Here is a 17,802-nt window from a genome sequence, read left to right on the forward strand (position 1 = left end):
GGTGCAGTGGTTAGAATGCAGTAGTGTAGGTTAATTCTGCTGACTGCCAGCAGTTCGATCCTGACCAGCTCAAGAATGACTCAGCCTTCCATCCTTCTGAGGTCAGTAAAATGAGGACCTAGATTGTTGGAGGCAATAGGCTGACTCTGTAAACTGCTTAGAGAGGGCTGTAAAGTGCTATGAAGTGTATTACAAGTCTAAGTGCTATTGCTCTAAAATAGCTAGGAGCATCAAAGCATTTTAAACAGTGTTGGAGCATTTTGATGTATGTATGCAAATGAGCAAAGAGCAAAATGTGAACATAAGGAAAACTGTTCATTCAACTGCTCCCAGCTAAAAACTAATATAAAAAAGATTTTTTTTAATGCATGAGAATAATAATAGTAGTAGTAGTAGTAGTTTTAGTGGTAGTAGTAGTAATAGTTTTGTGTGTGAATGGCAAACTGACAATGGCTTTGAATCCCCAAGAACACAATTCCTTTCAGCCATTTTGACAGTCTGAAGTTTGTTTTCTTTTAATAATTGTATTTCCCCTTCAATTACAGTGCCCCAGGTTGTCCACCTTATCCACAAATTTGAACTTTTCTAAGCAAGCAAACACTTCTTACAGAATGGAGCAGCAATTTAATTACTCAGATGGTATGAACAGCATGAAAACTATATTATATATAACATTTGATTCCCTTTGTTTTAACTAATAAATACTGATAACAAAGACATCAAGGGTTCGTAGTGATTTGTGAGTTTATTCCAGGGCTGAAAACCTAGGAGCAAATCATGAGTTCCTATTGTCCACTCCCTCCTGGGGTTGGGAATTGCGTTGGCATTTTGAAAACCTTCAGTGACCGCTTTCACAAAATGGCTTCTGATGGAATTACTCATATATACGGAGAATTTAAGAATATCAACAAACTGATACCCATCACGTCCGACAGGCAACATCAACCTGGAATTTTCCTTTGGAAGGACACAAGGGATGAAATCAACCTCTTTGATCTTCTTTAATTAGGGGGAAAAAAGATTAGACGCACAGAAGCATTTCTAAAAATGAAAGAATAACAAGACTGGGGAAAATACTTTCCTTTTTAAAATGAGCACTTTTAAAATTATTTTGAATTAATTATCATGTTAAATAATTGGAGGATCACAAAGACTGATTATTGGCTAATAGGCATCAGGGCAACGATGGGGGAAAAACCCTATTGGGGATTATTTTATTTATACATTCACAGACTCCCATTCGTGAGGTGGATGAAGTTTCTAAAGCACACTAGCATTTTTGCTGCCTGTTATTAGTGATCAAAATAATGACTGACTATTATTGCTCTCATAGATATTGCAGAAATCCCCCTTTCAAAAAAAGGTTTCGCTAATATTTGGCGCACGTACAAGAGGTAAGCATATTAGGATACAAAACATTTTCTTTGCAGGAATGGAGTTAGCCATCCAGTAGTTTCATAATATTGCAAAAGGAGAATTGTGATGTTGCTCAGCCCATTTGTGACTGATGGAACAGGATGCCTTTCTTTTGAAGGGAATCTTCCTTAGTGGAAGTTGCTCAACTCTCCATATAATCTCTCCCCATAATCAAGAGGACATTTCAGCTTTCGTGGTCTTTGTAGAAATCCATGGGACTTCCTTGCTTATATTACAAGGGTCACATATAGTGTCTACCTATACGCCCACAACCTTTTTCCTTTGCTTGGGAAAAAGGTCAGCAACCTCACGATCTCCAGAAACTTCAATTATAACTTTCCCTAACCGAGAGTTACTACACATCTATTAAAAGGAGGACATGTGCTACTTACTGCTCTCATTTCCTCCATCTGATAAATGTAGTTTCAAATTATCTGGACCTTTTTGAGTATCGAACTGAGCAGCTGTTCTCTAATAAATGCTAACTATGCTTATTAGCGTGAACAAAATCTGACTGAAATTGACCAGACTTTAATCAACTACACTCCGAAACCCAGCCGATAGCACTAGTACACTACTTTCCTCTCAAAGTACATTTCCCATTGTGGGCCTGTTTGCACCTCTCTTGCTCTCTCAAAATGTAAATATTAAACGATTGCTGTGACTACCCCCTATATTTGTTCTCCTTTCCAATTGTTTGTGTCGTCCTTTGCCTGTTCAAACACCAGTTAACCCTACTCTGACCTGAGCCACAATGGCTAATAAGGGGAATTGGTGCCAGGTGTCCTGAAATGCACTTTGAAGGATTTTGTATAGAAACTTGAGTCACGATTGAGTGTAGCAATTCTCCAACCTTGCAAGAAACTTTAATTTTAGTGATGTAATTACCATCAGGTGATCAAAAAGCAAATATGTGTTGATTTCTGTGAATAAAAAATGGTGTGTGTGTGTTATTTTGTTTGTATCTCTAAGAAGGACTGATTCTCTTTCTCTTTTGGTTATTAGGATACGTGAGGAGCCCTTTGTTCCTGTGAATAATGATGAAATTTCTGGGAGTGGTTCTGAAATGTTCAACATTCCTTTCAATACTACTAAAATTACTCCAAATATTTCTGAAATGTCAGAATTTTTTTCTTCCCCTTATGCTCAACCGTTCGATAATTTAACCCGAAATCTTATGGATGGGTTCATTGTCCTTATTTGCATTTTGGGCCTGGTAGGAAATGGAAGGACCATTTATCTCCTGGCCTTTTCCATTAAGAGGAATTCTTTCACCACCTACATCCTGAATCTCTCCATCGCTGATTTTGGGGTCCTCACATCCCTCATTGTGGCAGCTTCATTTCTGACAGCGTTAAGTCTGAGTCAAAGAACACATATGGCTGATACCTTTTTCTTTTTACTTTTTGAGTTCTTTTTCTTCACCTATTCTGCTAGCCAGTTTCTGCTGACGGCCATCAGCCTGGACAGGTGTGTGGCTGTCCTCTTCCCGCTTTGGCATCGCTGCCATCGTCCTCCATATTTGTCTACCCTGGTTGGTGGCCTCATCTGGATCCTCTCCTTCCTGCTCTCTGCACTGCACTTCCTTCTCCACCAGACCAGAAGCTCTGGAAGTTCACCTTTCCTTTATCAGCTGATTGTGAATGGCTTACTTTGTACACCTCTCATGATTGTGTCTACTGTGACCCTCTTGATTCACATGAGGTCTAAATTGCAACACAATCAAAGGAAGTTGCTCACCACCATCTTGCTGGCTCTCCTTTCCTTCCTCCTTTTCTCTCTCCCAATTAATGTCTTTTATGTCATTGAATATTTTGATACCTATAATCTCCTCCTCATGACCATCGGGATAGGATGTGCCTCTCTCAACAGCAGCATCAACCCCCTCCTTTATTTCCTCGTTGGGAGGAAGAAGAGAGGAAAGGACCAGCCCAGAGCATCATACAAGGTTGCTCTGGAAAGAGTCTTCAAGGATGAGAAGGGCAGCCTGGACAATCAGCAAATCATGGAGGAAGACCAGTTGTGAAGGGTCGTAAACATTGCATATACAATATTTGAAGCTACAGGTTTATTTGGCACATAAAATATGCTTTCCTTAAGAATATACAGAATGAATACAATTTAGTAAGCAAAGGACTTAAAAACAAAGATATGGAAATAGGAAGTATCGCTGTCTCAGTATTTTTCAATCTGAAGCACTTGTTTAACAGGAAATATTTTAGTCAATATAGTTCCTTTTTATTTCATTATAACTACTGTTGTGAATAAGTCTTATTGAAGGATTTTTTTTAATGTGTAATTTATTTTATGCATTGCTCTTTGTGACATGCCCATTTATATACATGTAATGGAGATGAAAGAAGAGGGGAAAATCTGCCATAGAGGTTACGGTTACATAATATCATTCAATTATATTTTAAAATAAGATTTCATTATAAATAATCATTAATTAGCGGCTTTCTTTCTTGATTGAAGATACATCGCTTCTAACATTGTAAGACTTCCTTCCTGCCAATTTTTTTTATAGACATTTCCAGTCCTTATTTCCAGCTGGCACCAACCTCACCTGGCAAAGTTCCAGATTAGAATGACCCTAGTAGACTTTCCTGCTCGTTCACAAACCTCATCTGGGTTTCTATTCCCTAATTCTGTAAATGTGGCTACTTTTGGAGCAGAGGTTTTTTTAAAGGTTGTGTTTGTGTGTGTGTTTCTCTAGATCAGTCATAGATAGATAGATAGATAGATAGATAGATAGATAGATAGATAGATAGATAGATAGATAGACTGATAGACAGATAGAGATGAGATATAGATGAGAGAGAGAGAGAGAAATGACAGAGAGATAACAGAGACAGACAGACACATAGATAGATAGATGATAGATAGATAGATAGATAGATAGATAGATAGATAGATAGATAGATAGACAGATAGACAGATAGAATGAGTTAGATAGATGACATATAGATAGAGATAGATGATAGATAGATAGATAGATAGATAGATAGATAGATAGATAGATAGATAGATAGATAGATAGATAGATAGATATAGATATAGATAGAGAGAAATAGAAATAGACAGACAGATAGAGATGAGAGAGAGATAGATGAGAGAGAGAAAAAAATGACAGAGAGATGACAGAGATGATAGATAGATAGATAGATAGATAGATAGATAGATAGATGATAGACAGAATGAGATAGAATGACATATAGATAGAGATAGATGATAGACAGATAGATAGATAGATAGATAGATAGACAGATAGACAGATAGATAGAATGAGATAGAGATAGATGACATATAGATAGAGATAGATAATAGATAGATAGATAGATAGATAGATAGATAGATAGATAGATAGATAGATAGATATAGACACAGAAATAGAAATAGATAGACAGAGATGAGATAGAGATAGATGAGAGAGAGATAAAAATGACAGATTACATAGATAGATAGATAGATAGATAGATAGATAGATAGATAGATAGATAGATAGATAGACAGACATAGACAGACAAATAGACAGATAGACAGAATGAGATAGAGATAGATGACATATAGATAGAGATAGATAGATAGATAGATAGATAGATAGATAGATAGATAGATAGATAGATAGATAGACAGACAGAAATAGAAATAGAAATGATAGAAATAATAGAAATAGAAGTAGTTTTTTTCCCCAAAATATTTTCCACTTTATGCATTTTATACTTTTTTTAGATTTTGTTTGCATTCTGCCCTTATTATGCTGGTCTATGACCAAAATAAATATTTCATTTGATTTGTGCTATGCAATTGGAGACATGTTTGCAGGAGGTAAGGCCTCTTTCACAAGGAGCTAAAAGGCAAATCAGCTTTGAGTCATTGGTATGCAGAAAGAGGATCAGAAGGGATCTTCTCTAAAATATGCAAAAGGATTTATCTGATAGATATGCTGAGTGTGCTTTACTCTGGCAAGATTCCTGTCTATTGGCAAAAGAGCAATAAAGAATCTATTCTTAGAAGTTTGTTGTATTGTTCTTGGTTTCCTGCACTTGACCATTTGATAGTTATGCGCAGCAGCTGCATCAGGAATTATTTTCTTTTCCAAAGCCTACATACAGAGGGGAAAGACTGCCATCTTGGAAACAGGTCTTGGTGGAGAAGGTCACCAGTGCAGTAGACGCACCTGGGGCTACCCCCACCACTGTCATTGTGCAATGTGTCCAAAAGAACACAGATGGAAGTGAGCTGGGTGGGGAGAATGATTCTACCTGGGACTCCCCCCCATTTAATGACTTGAGCGTGGTACCTCATTTAATTATAACTATGACTTACAAGTGAAAAAGGGACGTGGTGGCTCAGTGGGCTAGGACGCTGAGCTTGTCGATCAGATGGTCGGCAGTTTGGCGGGTCGAATCCCGAGTGTCACGTAGCAGAGTGAGCGCCTGTTATTCTTCCCAGCTTCGGCCAACCTAGCAGTTTGAAAGCACATAAAAATGCAAGTAGAAAAATAGGGACCACTACAGTGGGAAGGTAACAGCGTTCTGTGCGCCTTTGGCATTTAGTCATGCCGGCCACATGACGATGGAGAAATCCTCAGACAAGCGCTGGCTCTTCGGCTTTGAAACCGAGATGAGCACCAGCCCCTAGAGTCGGAAACAATTAGCAGACATCTGTGGGGGAACCTATACCTTTACAACTACAATTATAAAACCCTAGAGTAACACACCAGGGCAGGACGTGAGATAGTTGTTTCCAGCACAAAAACTGGACCGGTCAATACTCTCTCTTAAATCAGATTACTGCTCCTTTCAGGAATCATCTCCTTCCAGTAGCAAAAAAAAAGTCCTTCAAGGTTTTGCCTGTTTGGTTAAACCAACTTAAGAAAGACTACATATGGTTAAATCTAAATCCTCACCACCAAGATTTGCACACAGGACTAAATGATCAAAATGGGGGAAGCCTGCATTGTTTCGTGGAGCATTAGCTTAACAAGCCACCAGAGTCACCTTAATGGTGATATAGGCAGCATACAACTTTAATAAAGAATAAAAGGAAATTGCTGTCACAGTTAACAATTGTGACCCTTAGAACTTCGTCCTTTAAGTGGCTGGTTTTCAGAAATCTGAGGTCAAGTTTAGATACCTTTTGGTTGACTCTTCTTTAAGATATGAATAAATAAATAATAAATAATAAAATAAATAATATATAATAAAAGGAAATTGTTGTCACAATTAACTATGGCTGCCATAAGATGTTTTTCATTTAAGTGGCTAGTTTCCAGGAATTTGAGATCCAGGTTGAGATCTCAGTCTGGTACATTTTGGTTGATTCTTCTTTAAGATATGATTATATCGTTATCTTTTTCTTTTGCATGCTTTGTGCAACATTGCAAAATTGAGAGAAGAACGTCAGACAAGTTATTCTTATTTTTGTCAGAAAGCTTACAGCTTGGTCCAGCTCAATTCCTCTTTCTGACTGTAACTGCATCAAGTGCCAACTAACGGGATTCACTGGAAAAAGATCTCAGCCTTAGATTCCCAAAGAGACAAGCTGGTTCCATCTGGAGATTCTTCCCATCATCTCCAGGTATGTCTGCAAGAAAGGCAGAGTTTGTGTTGGGGTCATTTATTATCTGCAAAACGTTCCTTATGGAGACCAGCATAGGACTAGGAGCCGTTTAGTATGGGATCAGCTAATTCAGCAGGGTCTTCTGCCCTGTAACAGATCTCAATTTACCAGCAATTTTTTTTCCAGTACGGTATGACAACAGTCTTCTCATGTATTCAGTCAATCTTAATATGTATTGAAGAGACGTGGTGGTGCAGTGGTTAGAATGCAGTAGTGTAGGTTAATTCTGCCGACTGCCAGCAGTTTGATCCTGACCGGCTCAAAATGACTCAGCCTTCCATCCTTCTGAGGTCAGTAAAATGAGGACCTAGATTGTTGGGGGCAATAGGCTGACTCTGTAAACTGCTTAGAGAGGGTTGTAAAGTGCTATGAAGTGGAATACAAGTCTAAGTGCTATTGCTCTAAAATAGCTAGGAGCATCAAAGCATTTTAAACAGTGTTGGAGCATTTTGATATATGTATGCAAATGAGCAAAGAGCAAAATGTGAACATAAGGAAAACTGTTCATTCAACTGCTCCCAGCTAAAAACTAATATAAAAAGATTTTTAATGCATGAGAATAATAATAGTAGTAGTTGTAGTAGTGGTAGTAGTAGTATTAATAGTAATAGTTTTGTGTGTGAATGGCAAACCGACAATAGCTTTGAATCCCCAAGAACACAATTCTTTTCAGCCATTTTGACAGTCCGAAGTTTGTTTTCTTTTAATAATTGTATTTCCTCTTCAATTACAGTGCCCCAGGTTGTCCACCTTATCCACAAATTTGAACTTTTCTAAGCAAGCAAACACTTCTTACAGAATGGAGCAGCAATTTAATTACTCAGATGGTATGAACAGCATGAAAACTATATTATATATAACATTTGATTTCCTTTGTTTTTGTTGTTGTTAGTTGCGAAGTCGTGTCCGACCCATCGCGACCCTATGGACAACGTTCGTCCAGGCTTTCCTGTCCTCCACCATCTTCTGGAGTCCATTTAAGATCACGCCTACTGCTTCAGTGACTCCATCCAGGCACCTCATTCTCTGTCGTCCCCTTCTTCTCTTGCCCTCGATCTTTCCCACCATGAGGCTCTTCTCCAGTGAGTCCTTCCTTCTCCTTAGGTGGCCAAAGTATTTGAGTTTTAGCTTCAGGATCTGGCCTTCTAAAGAGCAGTGAAGGTTGATCTCCTCTAGGACTGACCGGTTTGATCGCCTTGCAGTCCAAGGGACTCGCAGGAGTCTTCTCCAGCACGAGAGTTCAAAGGCCTCAATTCTTTGGCGCTCAGCCTTTTTTTATGGTCCAACTTTCACTGCCATACATTGCAACTGGGAAGATCATAGCCTTGACTATATGCACTTTTGTTGACAGGGTGATGTCTCTGCTTTTTAGTGTGCAGTCTAGATTTGCCATGGCTTTCCTCCCCAGGAGCAAGCGTCTTTTAATTTCTTGGCTACAGTCCCCATCTGCAGTGATCTTGGAGCCCAGAAAAATAAAATCTGTCACTACCTCCATTTCTTCCCCATCTATTTGCCAGGAATTGAGAGGGCTGGATGCCATGATCTTGGTTTTCTTAATGTTAAGTTTCAACCCAACTTTTGCACTCTCCTTCTTCACCCGCAACAAGAGGCTCTTTAGTTCTTCTTCACTTTCTGCCATTAGAGTGGTATCATCTGCATATCTTAGGTTGTTAAGATTTCTTCCGGCAATCTTAGTTCCAACTTTTGATTCATCTAGCCCTGCCTTTCTCATGATGTGCTCTGCATATAAGTTAAATAGGCAAGGCGACAGTATACAGCCTTGCCGGACTCCTTTCCCAATTTTGAACCAATCAGTGGTTCCGTGTCCAGTTCTCACTGTTGCTTCTTGGCCTGCATATAGGTTTCTCAAGAGACAAATAAGATGGTCTGGTACACCCATATCTTTAAGGACTTGCCACAGTTTGTTATGATCCACACAATCAAAGGCTTTAGCATAGTCAATGAAGCAGAAGTAGATGTTTTTTCTGGAACTCTCTAGCTTTCTCCATGATCCAGCGTATGTTGGCAGTTTGATCTCTAGTTCCTCGGCCTCTTCGAAATCCTGCCTGTACTTCTGGTACTTCTCGATCCACATACTGCTGAAGTCTAGCTTGTAGGATTTTAAGCATAACTTTACTAGCATGAGAAATGAGTGCAATGGTGCGATAGTTTGAACATTCTTTGGCACTGCCTTTCTTTGGAATTGGAATGTAAACTGATCTTTTCCAATCCTGTGGCCACTGTTGAGTTTTCCAAATTTGCTGGCAAATTGAGTGTAGCACTTTTACTGCATCGTCTTTTAAGATTTTGAATAGCTCAGCTGGAATACTGTCACCTCCACTAGCTTTGTTGTTGCTCAGGTTTTCTAAGGCCCACTTCATTTCACATTCTAGGATGTCTGGCTCGAGGTCAGTGACCACCTCATTGTGATTATTAGGGACGTTAAGCTCATTCTTGTATAGTTCTTCTGTGTAATTTTGCCATCTCTTCTTAATCTCTTCTGCCTCTGTTAGGTCCCTGCCCTTTTGGTCCTTTATCATGCCCATTTTTGCATTGAACGTTCCCTTCATCTCCCCAATTTTCTTGAAAAGATCTCTGGTCCTCCCTATTCTATTGTTTTCTTCTATTTCTTTGCACTGTTTATTTAAGAAGGCATTCTTATCTCTTCTAGCTATTCTTTGGAATTCTGCATTCAATTTTTTTAACTGATAACAAAGACCTCAAGGGTTCGTAGTAATTTGTGAGTGTATTCCACGACTGAAAACATAGGAGTAAATCATGAGTTCCTATTGTCCAATTCCTCCTGGGGTTGGGAATTGCATTGGCACTTTGAAAACCTTCAGCGACTGCATTCACAAAATGGCTTCTGATGGAAATACTCATATAGCAAGTTTTACGGAGTATTTAAGAATATCAACAAACTGATAACTATCACGTCCGACAGGCAACATCAACCTGGAATTTTCCTTTGGAAGGACACAAGGGATGAAATCAACCTCTTTGATCTTCTTTAATTAGGAAAAAAAGATTAGACGCACAGAAGCATTTCTAAAAATGAAAGAATAACGAGAGGGGGAAAAATACTTTCCTTTTTAAAATGAGCACTTTTAAAATTATTTTGAATTAATTATCAGGTTAAATAATTAGAGCATCACGAAGACTGATTATTGGCTAATAGGTATCAGGGCAACAATGGGGGAAAAAGCCCTATTGGGGATTATTATATTGATATATTCACAGACTCCCATTCGCGAGGTGGATAAAGTTTCTAAAGCACATTAGCATTTTTTTCTGCCTGCTGTTATTCATCAAAATAATGACTGACTATTATTACTTCCTTAGTTATTGGACTAATCCCCATTGCACAAAATGGTTTCGCTGATATTTGGCACACGTACAATCGGTAAGTATATTAGGATACAAAACATTTTCTTTGCAGGAATGGAGTTAGCTGTCCAGTAGTTTCATAATATTCCAAAACGAGAACTGCTATGTTGCTCAGCCCATTTGTGACTGATGGAACAGGATGCCTTTCTTTTGAAGGGAATCTTCCTTAGTGGAAGTTGCTCAACTCTCCATATAATCTCTCCCCATAATCAGGAGGACATTTCAGCTTTCTTGGTCTTTGTTGAAATCCATGGGACTTCCTTGCTTATATGACACGGGTCACATATAGTCTCCACCTATACACCCACAACCTTTTTCCTTTTCTTGGGAAAAAGGTCAGCAACCTCACAATCTCCAGAAACTTCGATTATAACTTTCCCTAACCGAGATTTACTACACATCTGTTAAAAGGAGGACATGTGCTACTTATTGCTCTCATTTCCTCCATCTGATAAATGTAGTTTCAAATTCTCTGGACCTTTTTGAGTATCGAACTGAGCAGCTGTTCTCTAATAAATGCTAACTATGCTTATTTGCATGAACAAACTTACTGAAATTGACAAGACCTTAATTATCTTCACTCCGAAAGCCATCTGGTAGCACTAGTACAGTACTTTTCTCTCAAAGCACATTTCCCATTGTGGGCCTGTTTACACCTCTCTTGCTCTCTCAAAATATAAATATTAAACGATTGCTGTGACTTCCCCCTATATTTGTTCTCCTTTCCAATTGTTTGTGTTGTCCTTTGCCTGTTCAAACACCAGTTAACCCTACTCTGTCCTCAGCCACAATGGCTAATAAGGGGAATTGGTGCCAGGTGTCCTGAAATGCACTTTGAAGTCACAATTGAGTGTACAAATTCTCCAACCTTGCAAGAAACTTTAATTTTAGGGATGTAATTGCCATCAAGTGATCAAAAAGCAGATATGTGTTGATTTGTGTAAATAAAAAAGGGTCTGTGTATGTTTCTATGTCTCTCTCTCTCTCTCTCTCTCTCTGTGTGTGTGTGTGTGTGTGTGTATGTGTACCTCTAAGAAGGACTGATTCTCTTTCTCTTTTGGTTATTAGGATACTTGAGGAGCCCTTAGTTCCTGTGAATAATGATGAAATTTCTGGGAGTGGTTCTGAAATGGCCAACATTCCTTTCAATACTACTAAAATTGCTCCAAATATTTCTGAAATGCCAGAATTTTTTTCTTCCCCTTATGCTCAACTGTTCGATAATTTAACCCGAAATCTTATCGACGGGTTCATTGTCCTTATTTGCATTTTGGGCCTGGTAGGAAATGGAAGGACCATTTATCTCCTGGCCTTTTCCATTAAGAGGAATTCTTTCACCACCTACATCCTGAATCTCTCCATTGCTGATTTTGGGGTCCTCACATCCCTCATTGTGGCAGCTACATTTGTGACTGTGTTCACTCTGAATCAAAGAACATACATGGTTGATACCATTTTCTTCTTACTTTTTGAGTTCTTTTTCTTCACCTATTCTGCTAGCCAGTTTCTGCTGACGGCCATCAGCCTGGACAGGTGTGTGGCTGTCCTCTTCCCACTTTGGCATCGCTGCCATCGTCCTCCATATTTGTCCACCCTGGTTGTTGGCCTCATCTGGATCCTCTCCTTCCTGCTATCTGCAGTGCACTTCCTTCTCCACCAGACCAGAAGCTCTGGAAGTTCACCTTTCCTTTATCAGCTGATTGTGAATGGTTTACTTTGTACGCCTCTCATGATTGTGTCTACTGTGACCCTCTTGATTCACATGAGGTCTAAATCACAACACAATCAAAGGAAGTTGCTCACCACCATCTTGCTGGCTCTCCTTTTCTTCCTCCTTTTCTCTCTCCCAATGAATGTCTTTTATGTCATTGAATATTTTGATACCTATAATCTCCTCCTCATGACCATCGGGATAGGATGTGCCTCTCTCAACAGCAGCATCAACCCCCTCCTTTATTTCCTCGTTGGGAGGAAGAAGAGAGGAAAGGACCAGCCCAGAGCATCATACAAGGTTGCTCTGGAAAGAGTCTTCAAGGATGAGAAGGGCAGCCTGGACAATCAGCAAATCATGGAGGAAGACCAGTTGTGAAGGGTCGTAAATATTGCATATACAATATTTGAAGCTACAGGTTTATTTGGCACATAAAATATGCTTTCCTTGAGAATATACAGAATGAATACAATTTACTCAGCTAAGCATTTAAAAACAAAGTACTTAAAAACAAAGTGTTACTGAATGACTTTTTTAAAATGTGTAATTTATTTTATACATTTTTCTTTGTGACATGCACATTTGTATACAAATAATGGAGATGAAGAAGAAAGAGAAAATCTGCCATAGAGGTTACAGTTTCTTGCAATAAAGTGTGTCATTTTTGATGCTGAAATATTTCAGATACAATATTATTCAATTATATTTTAAAATAAGAGTTTGTTATTAATAATCATTAATTAGTGGCTTTCTTTCTTGACTGAAGATACATGGCTTCTATCATTGTAAAACTTCCTTCCTGTCAATCTTTTATAGACATTTCCAGTCCTTATTTCCAGCTGGCACCAACCTCACCTGGCAAAGTTCCAGATTAGAAGGACCCTAGTAAACTTTCCTGCTCGTTCACAAACCTCATCTGGGTTTCTATTCCCTAATTCTGTAAATGTGGCTACTTTTGGAGCAGAGGTTTTTTTAAAGGTTTTGTGTGTGTGTGTGTCTGTGTGTGTGTATTTGTGTAGATCAATGATCGATAGATAGAGATGAGATAGAGATAGATAGAGATAACAGAGAGTTAGAGATAGATAGATAGATAGATAGATAGATAGATAGATAGATAGATAGATAGATAGACAGAGACAGACAGAAAGACTGACAAACAGACAGACAGACAGACAGAGAGACAGATAGATAGAATGAGATAGAGATAGGCAGGCAGGCAGACAGACAGACAGAAATAGAAATAAAAATAGAAATAATAGAAATGATAGAACTAATAGAATTAGAAAGAGAGTAGTTTTTTCAAAACATTCTCCACTTTATGTATTTAATACCTTTTTTTAGCTTTTGTTTGCCTGCTACCCTTTTTACAGTGGTCACACGGTGCCTCATTTAATTATAATTATGACTTACGACTGCAAATCTAGAACCCTAGAGCAACACACAAGGGTAGGACGTGAAAGAGTTGTTTCCAAGAAAACAACTGGACTGGTCAGTACTCTCTGTTAATTCAGACTGCAGCAATTTGTTTCAATTGAGGGAGTTGATCTCTGCTTGGCAATGTGAGATGGCCTCACGAGACCGATGGCCTCACGAGACCCTCTTTGCTCCCATCTGATGACCTTTTTGGGTAACTGCCATGGCTGGCACAAAAATATCTAACAGGCAAGAAGCCTCCTCTGCTCTAATCACCAAGGCCCAGGGTTTGGGCGCCATATTTCACTACCTGATCTTGAAGCTGTGGCTATTTCTAATAAGCTTCTAGTGATTCCTGTCTTGGTGCCTCCTGGGATTGAAATTCGGCTGGCTCATCTGGGGCAATTTCTTCAGAGTCAGAGTCCAACTCCTGTTGTAAGTCAGTGATTGCTCAAGCTTATAGGAGCCTTGGTGGAGCAGTGGGCTAATGCCTCCTTAAGTAACACCAGCTGCCTGCAATTAGTGCAGGTTCGCATCCCACCAGGCTCAAGGTTGACTCAGCCTTCCATCCTTCCAAGGTAGGTAAAATGAGGACCCAGATTGTTGGGGGCAATAAGCTGACTTTGTAATAATGCCGCTTGGGGGGGGGGCGAAAGCCCTAATAATAATAATAAGCAGGCATATACATAGAATGAAGGCTATTGCTAAGCACATTGGTTTGTGCTTAAATTGTAAGCCGCCCTGAGTCTTCGGAGAAGGGCGGGATATAAATGGGATTAAAATAAAATAAATAAATAAAATAAATTATACACAGGAAATCTTGTCACCTAAAGTTCAAATCTGAATCAGAGGCAGATAAGCATCGACGGAATTCAAGGTGGGCTGAATAGGGATCATTTGTGGGGGCAAAAAAACTGTAGGCTGATTATGTACTTAATTCTCCCTCTCCACCCATTTTGCCTGTTCTTCTCCTAGATTGTGTGGGATGTACATTATCAGAGGAGGGAGGGGGTCTCTGCCAATCTGCTAAGCACATTGATTTCTGCGGTAGATTGTAAGCCTCCCCGAGTCTTCGGAGAAGGGCGGGATATAAATGGGATTTAAAAAAAAGGAGTAAAAGGCATACTGGCCAAGAATCCTTGGAGTGGAAAAAGAGGCAAAGAATGGAAACCTCCTGTAGCCTTTCACAGAGTATATATAATAGTTACGGGTTTTGTGCTCTAGTCTGGCAAGATTCCTGTCAATGGGTGAGAAACTGCTCTGAGTAAATCTCTGTGTCTTTCTTGGTTCCTTGCTCCTGACACCACATTTTTTTTAAGAGGATGTCAAAGGAAAGTAGAAAGAAAGAGACCCACCAGTATTTTCCCCAGAGGCCATGGGGACCTACAGCTCCTTTCGGGAATCATCGCCTTCCAGACTCAAAAAAAAAAAGTCCTTCAAGGTTTTGTCTGTTTGGTAACCAGAAGAAAAACTGCATTTGGTTAAATAGATATCCTCACCAGCAAGATTGGCACACAGCACTAAATGGTCAAAATGAAGGAAGCCTGCATTGTTTCTTGGAGCATTACCTTAACAAGCTACTCAGACTCACTTTAATGCAGATGTACGCAGCATACAAATTTAATAAATAATAAAAGGATATTGCTGTCACAGTTAACAAGGGCTGTCATAAGATGTTCTGCCTTTAAGTGACGTGGATTCCCGGAATTTGGGATCCATGTTAATCTGTATCTCAGCCTGGTACATTTTGGCTGATTCTTTTTTAAGATATGATTATATCGTTAACTGCTTCTTTTGCATGCTTTGTGCAAAGTTGCGAAATTTAGAGAAGAACGTCAGACAAGTTATTCTTATTTTTGTCTGAAAGCTTGCAGCTTGGTCCAGCTCAGTTCTTCTTTCTGACTGTAACTGCATCAAGTGCCAGCTAACGGGATTCACTGGAAAAAGATCTCAGCCTTAGATTCCCAAAGAGACCAGCTGGTTCCATCTGGAGATTCTTCCCATCATCACCAGGTACGTCTGCAGGAAAGGCAGAGTTTATGTTGGGGTCATTTATTATCTGCAAAACGTTCCTTTTTGAGACCAGGGTAGGACTAGGAGCCCTTTAGTATGGGATCAGCTAATCCAGCACAGTCTTCTGCCCCGTGAAGGATCTCAATTTAGCAGCAATTTTTTTTTTCCACTACAGTATGATAACAGACCTCTCAGGTCTGACTTCAGTCAATCTTAATAGGTATAGAATCAAGATCACATGAAGTGATAATACCACTTTACAATGCCTTGGTAAGGCCACACTTGGAATCCTGCATCCAGTTTTGGTGACTACAATGTAAAAAAGACATTGAGACTCTAGAAAGAGTACAGAGAAGAGCAACAAAGATGATGGGGGACTGGAGGCCAAAACATATAAGGAAGGGTTGCTGGAATTTGGTAGGTCTAGTTTAATGAAGAGAAAGATGAGGGGTGACATGATAGCAGCCTTCCAGTATCTCAGGGGCTGCCACAAAGAAGAGGCAGTCAAGCTATTCTCCAAAAGCACCTGAAGGCAGGACAAGAAGCAATGGATGGAAACTAATTAAAGAGAGAAGCAACCTAGAACTAAGGGGAAACTTCCTGATAGTTAGAACAATTAATCAGTGGAACAACAAGAACAAGAACAACAAGAACAAGAGCAATAACAATAACAATAATACAAAGACATAGAAAGAGAAAGACTGTAGCAAAGACAAGCAAGGGTAGTACCAATAGTAATAGGTGCCTTGGGTGCAATCCCAAAAGTACTGGAGCATCACTTGAACACTATCATCGGCATTGGCAAATTCTCCATTAGTCAGTTGCAAGAGGCGGCCTTACTCGAAACTGCTTCCATCCTGCAATGACATCTATAATACCATCTAACATCCACATCTGCCTATCCCAGGTCCTTGGTAAAGACTTGATAGGTAGATAAAAATGCCAATTCTAGTCTGAACATCTGGCTGACTCTGTGATGGTCTATTATTATTATTATTATTATTATTATTATTATTATTATTATTATTATTGTTGTTGTTGTTGTTGTTGTTGTTGTTGTTGTTGTTATTGAGCAGTGGTGGTGCAGTGGTTAGAATGCGGTAGTACAGGTTAATTCTGCCAACTGCCAGCAGTTCGATTCTCACTGACTCGAGGTTGACTCAGACGTCCATCATTCCAAGGTGGGTAAAATGAGGACCCAGATTGTTGAGGGCCATAAGCTGACTCTGTAAACCACGTAGAGAGGGCTGTAAAGTGCTATGAAGTGGTATACAAGTCTAAGTGCTAATTGCCATAAAACAGCTAGGAACATTAAAGCATTTTAAATAGTGTTGGAGCATTTTGATTTGGGTATGCAAATGAGCAAAGAACAAAATCTTGAAGATAAGGAAATCTGTTCATTCAGCTGCTCCCAGCTAATAACTATGATCCATTTAAAAAAAAGTATAACTCTTTTAACCTGTGAGTTATTTCATCAGGTCACCTCAACTGAGTGCTATTGCTATTGCTATTTTTTTCTAATCTTATACTACTCATTTTTAGCTGCTATCTTTCCAGAAAATAAATGTTATTTTTTTAAAATTCCCTTTTTTAAAAAAAAATTCCATTTATATCCCACCCTTCTCCGAAGACTCAGGGCGGCTTACAAGCTTACAATGGTTGTTGGTCTTCTGGTCTTTTGGTTTTGAACTGTAAATATTTTTTATTGCTTGAATAAAAGGTGGGAAGGGCTACACTTATTCTGTGTGAATGGCAAACCAACAATGGCTTTGAATTCACAAAGAACACAATTCCTTTCAGCCATTTTGACAGTCACAAGTTTGTTTTCTTTTAATAATTGTATTTCCCCTGCAGTTACAGTGCCCCAGGTTGTCCACCTTATCCACAAATTTGAACTTTTCTAAGCAAGCAAACACTTTTTGCAGAATGGAGCAGCAGTTTAATTACTCAGGAAGTATGACCAGCATATATAACATTTCCTTTCCTTTGTGATAACTGATAACTAATGATAACGAAAACTTCAAGGGTTCATTTTGAGTTTATTCAAGAATTGAGACTCTAGGAGCAAATCATGAGTTGGGAATTGCATTGGCATTTTGAAAACATTCAGTGAGCGCATTCACAAAATGACTTCTGATGGAATTACTCATATAGTAAGCCTTACGGAGAATTTAAGAATATCAACAAACTGATATCTGTCACTTCCGACAGGTAACATCAACCTGGAATTTTCCTTT

At 39.1% G+C, this 17,802-nt stretch overlaps 3 protein-coding genes across 3 annotated transcripts in view; all 3 read left to right on the forward strand.

Annotated features, from left to right (window-relative positions):
* LOC310638764 (proto-oncogene Mas-like) overlaps positions 1-17,802 on the forward strand; it is a 481,088-nt gene that overhangs the window by 428,783 nt on the left and 34,503 nt on the right. The gene's annotated exons all lie outside the window — the stretch shown is intronic.
* On the forward strand, positions 2,483-3,442 carry LOC310638990 (proto-oncogene Mas-like; the record flags this gene model as incomplete). The annotated part of the gene is made up of 1 exon (XM_083360351.1): positions 2,483-3,442. One exon carries the CDS (start codon positions 2,483-2,485, stop codon positions 3,440-3,442), a length of 960 nt encoding a protein of 319 aa, XP_083216477.1.
* On the forward strand, positions 11,531-12,517 carry LOC310638991 (proto-oncogene Mas-like; the record flags this gene model as incomplete). The annotated part of the gene is made up of 1 exon (XM_083360352.1): positions 11,531-12,517. The coding sequence occupies exon 1, from the start codon at positions 11,558-11,560 to the stop codon at positions 12,515-12,517; it is 960 nt and encodes a 319-aa protein (XP_083216478.1). The 5' UTR covers positions 11,531-11,557.

The sequence above is a fragment of the Vipera ursinii genome, assembly GCF_947247035.1.
Source record: "Vipera ursinii genome assembly, chromosome: 3".
In the NCBI taxonomy this organism is placed as follows: domain Eukaryota; kingdom Metazoa; phylum Chordata; class Lepidosauria; order Squamata; family Viperidae; genus Vipera; species Vipera ursinii.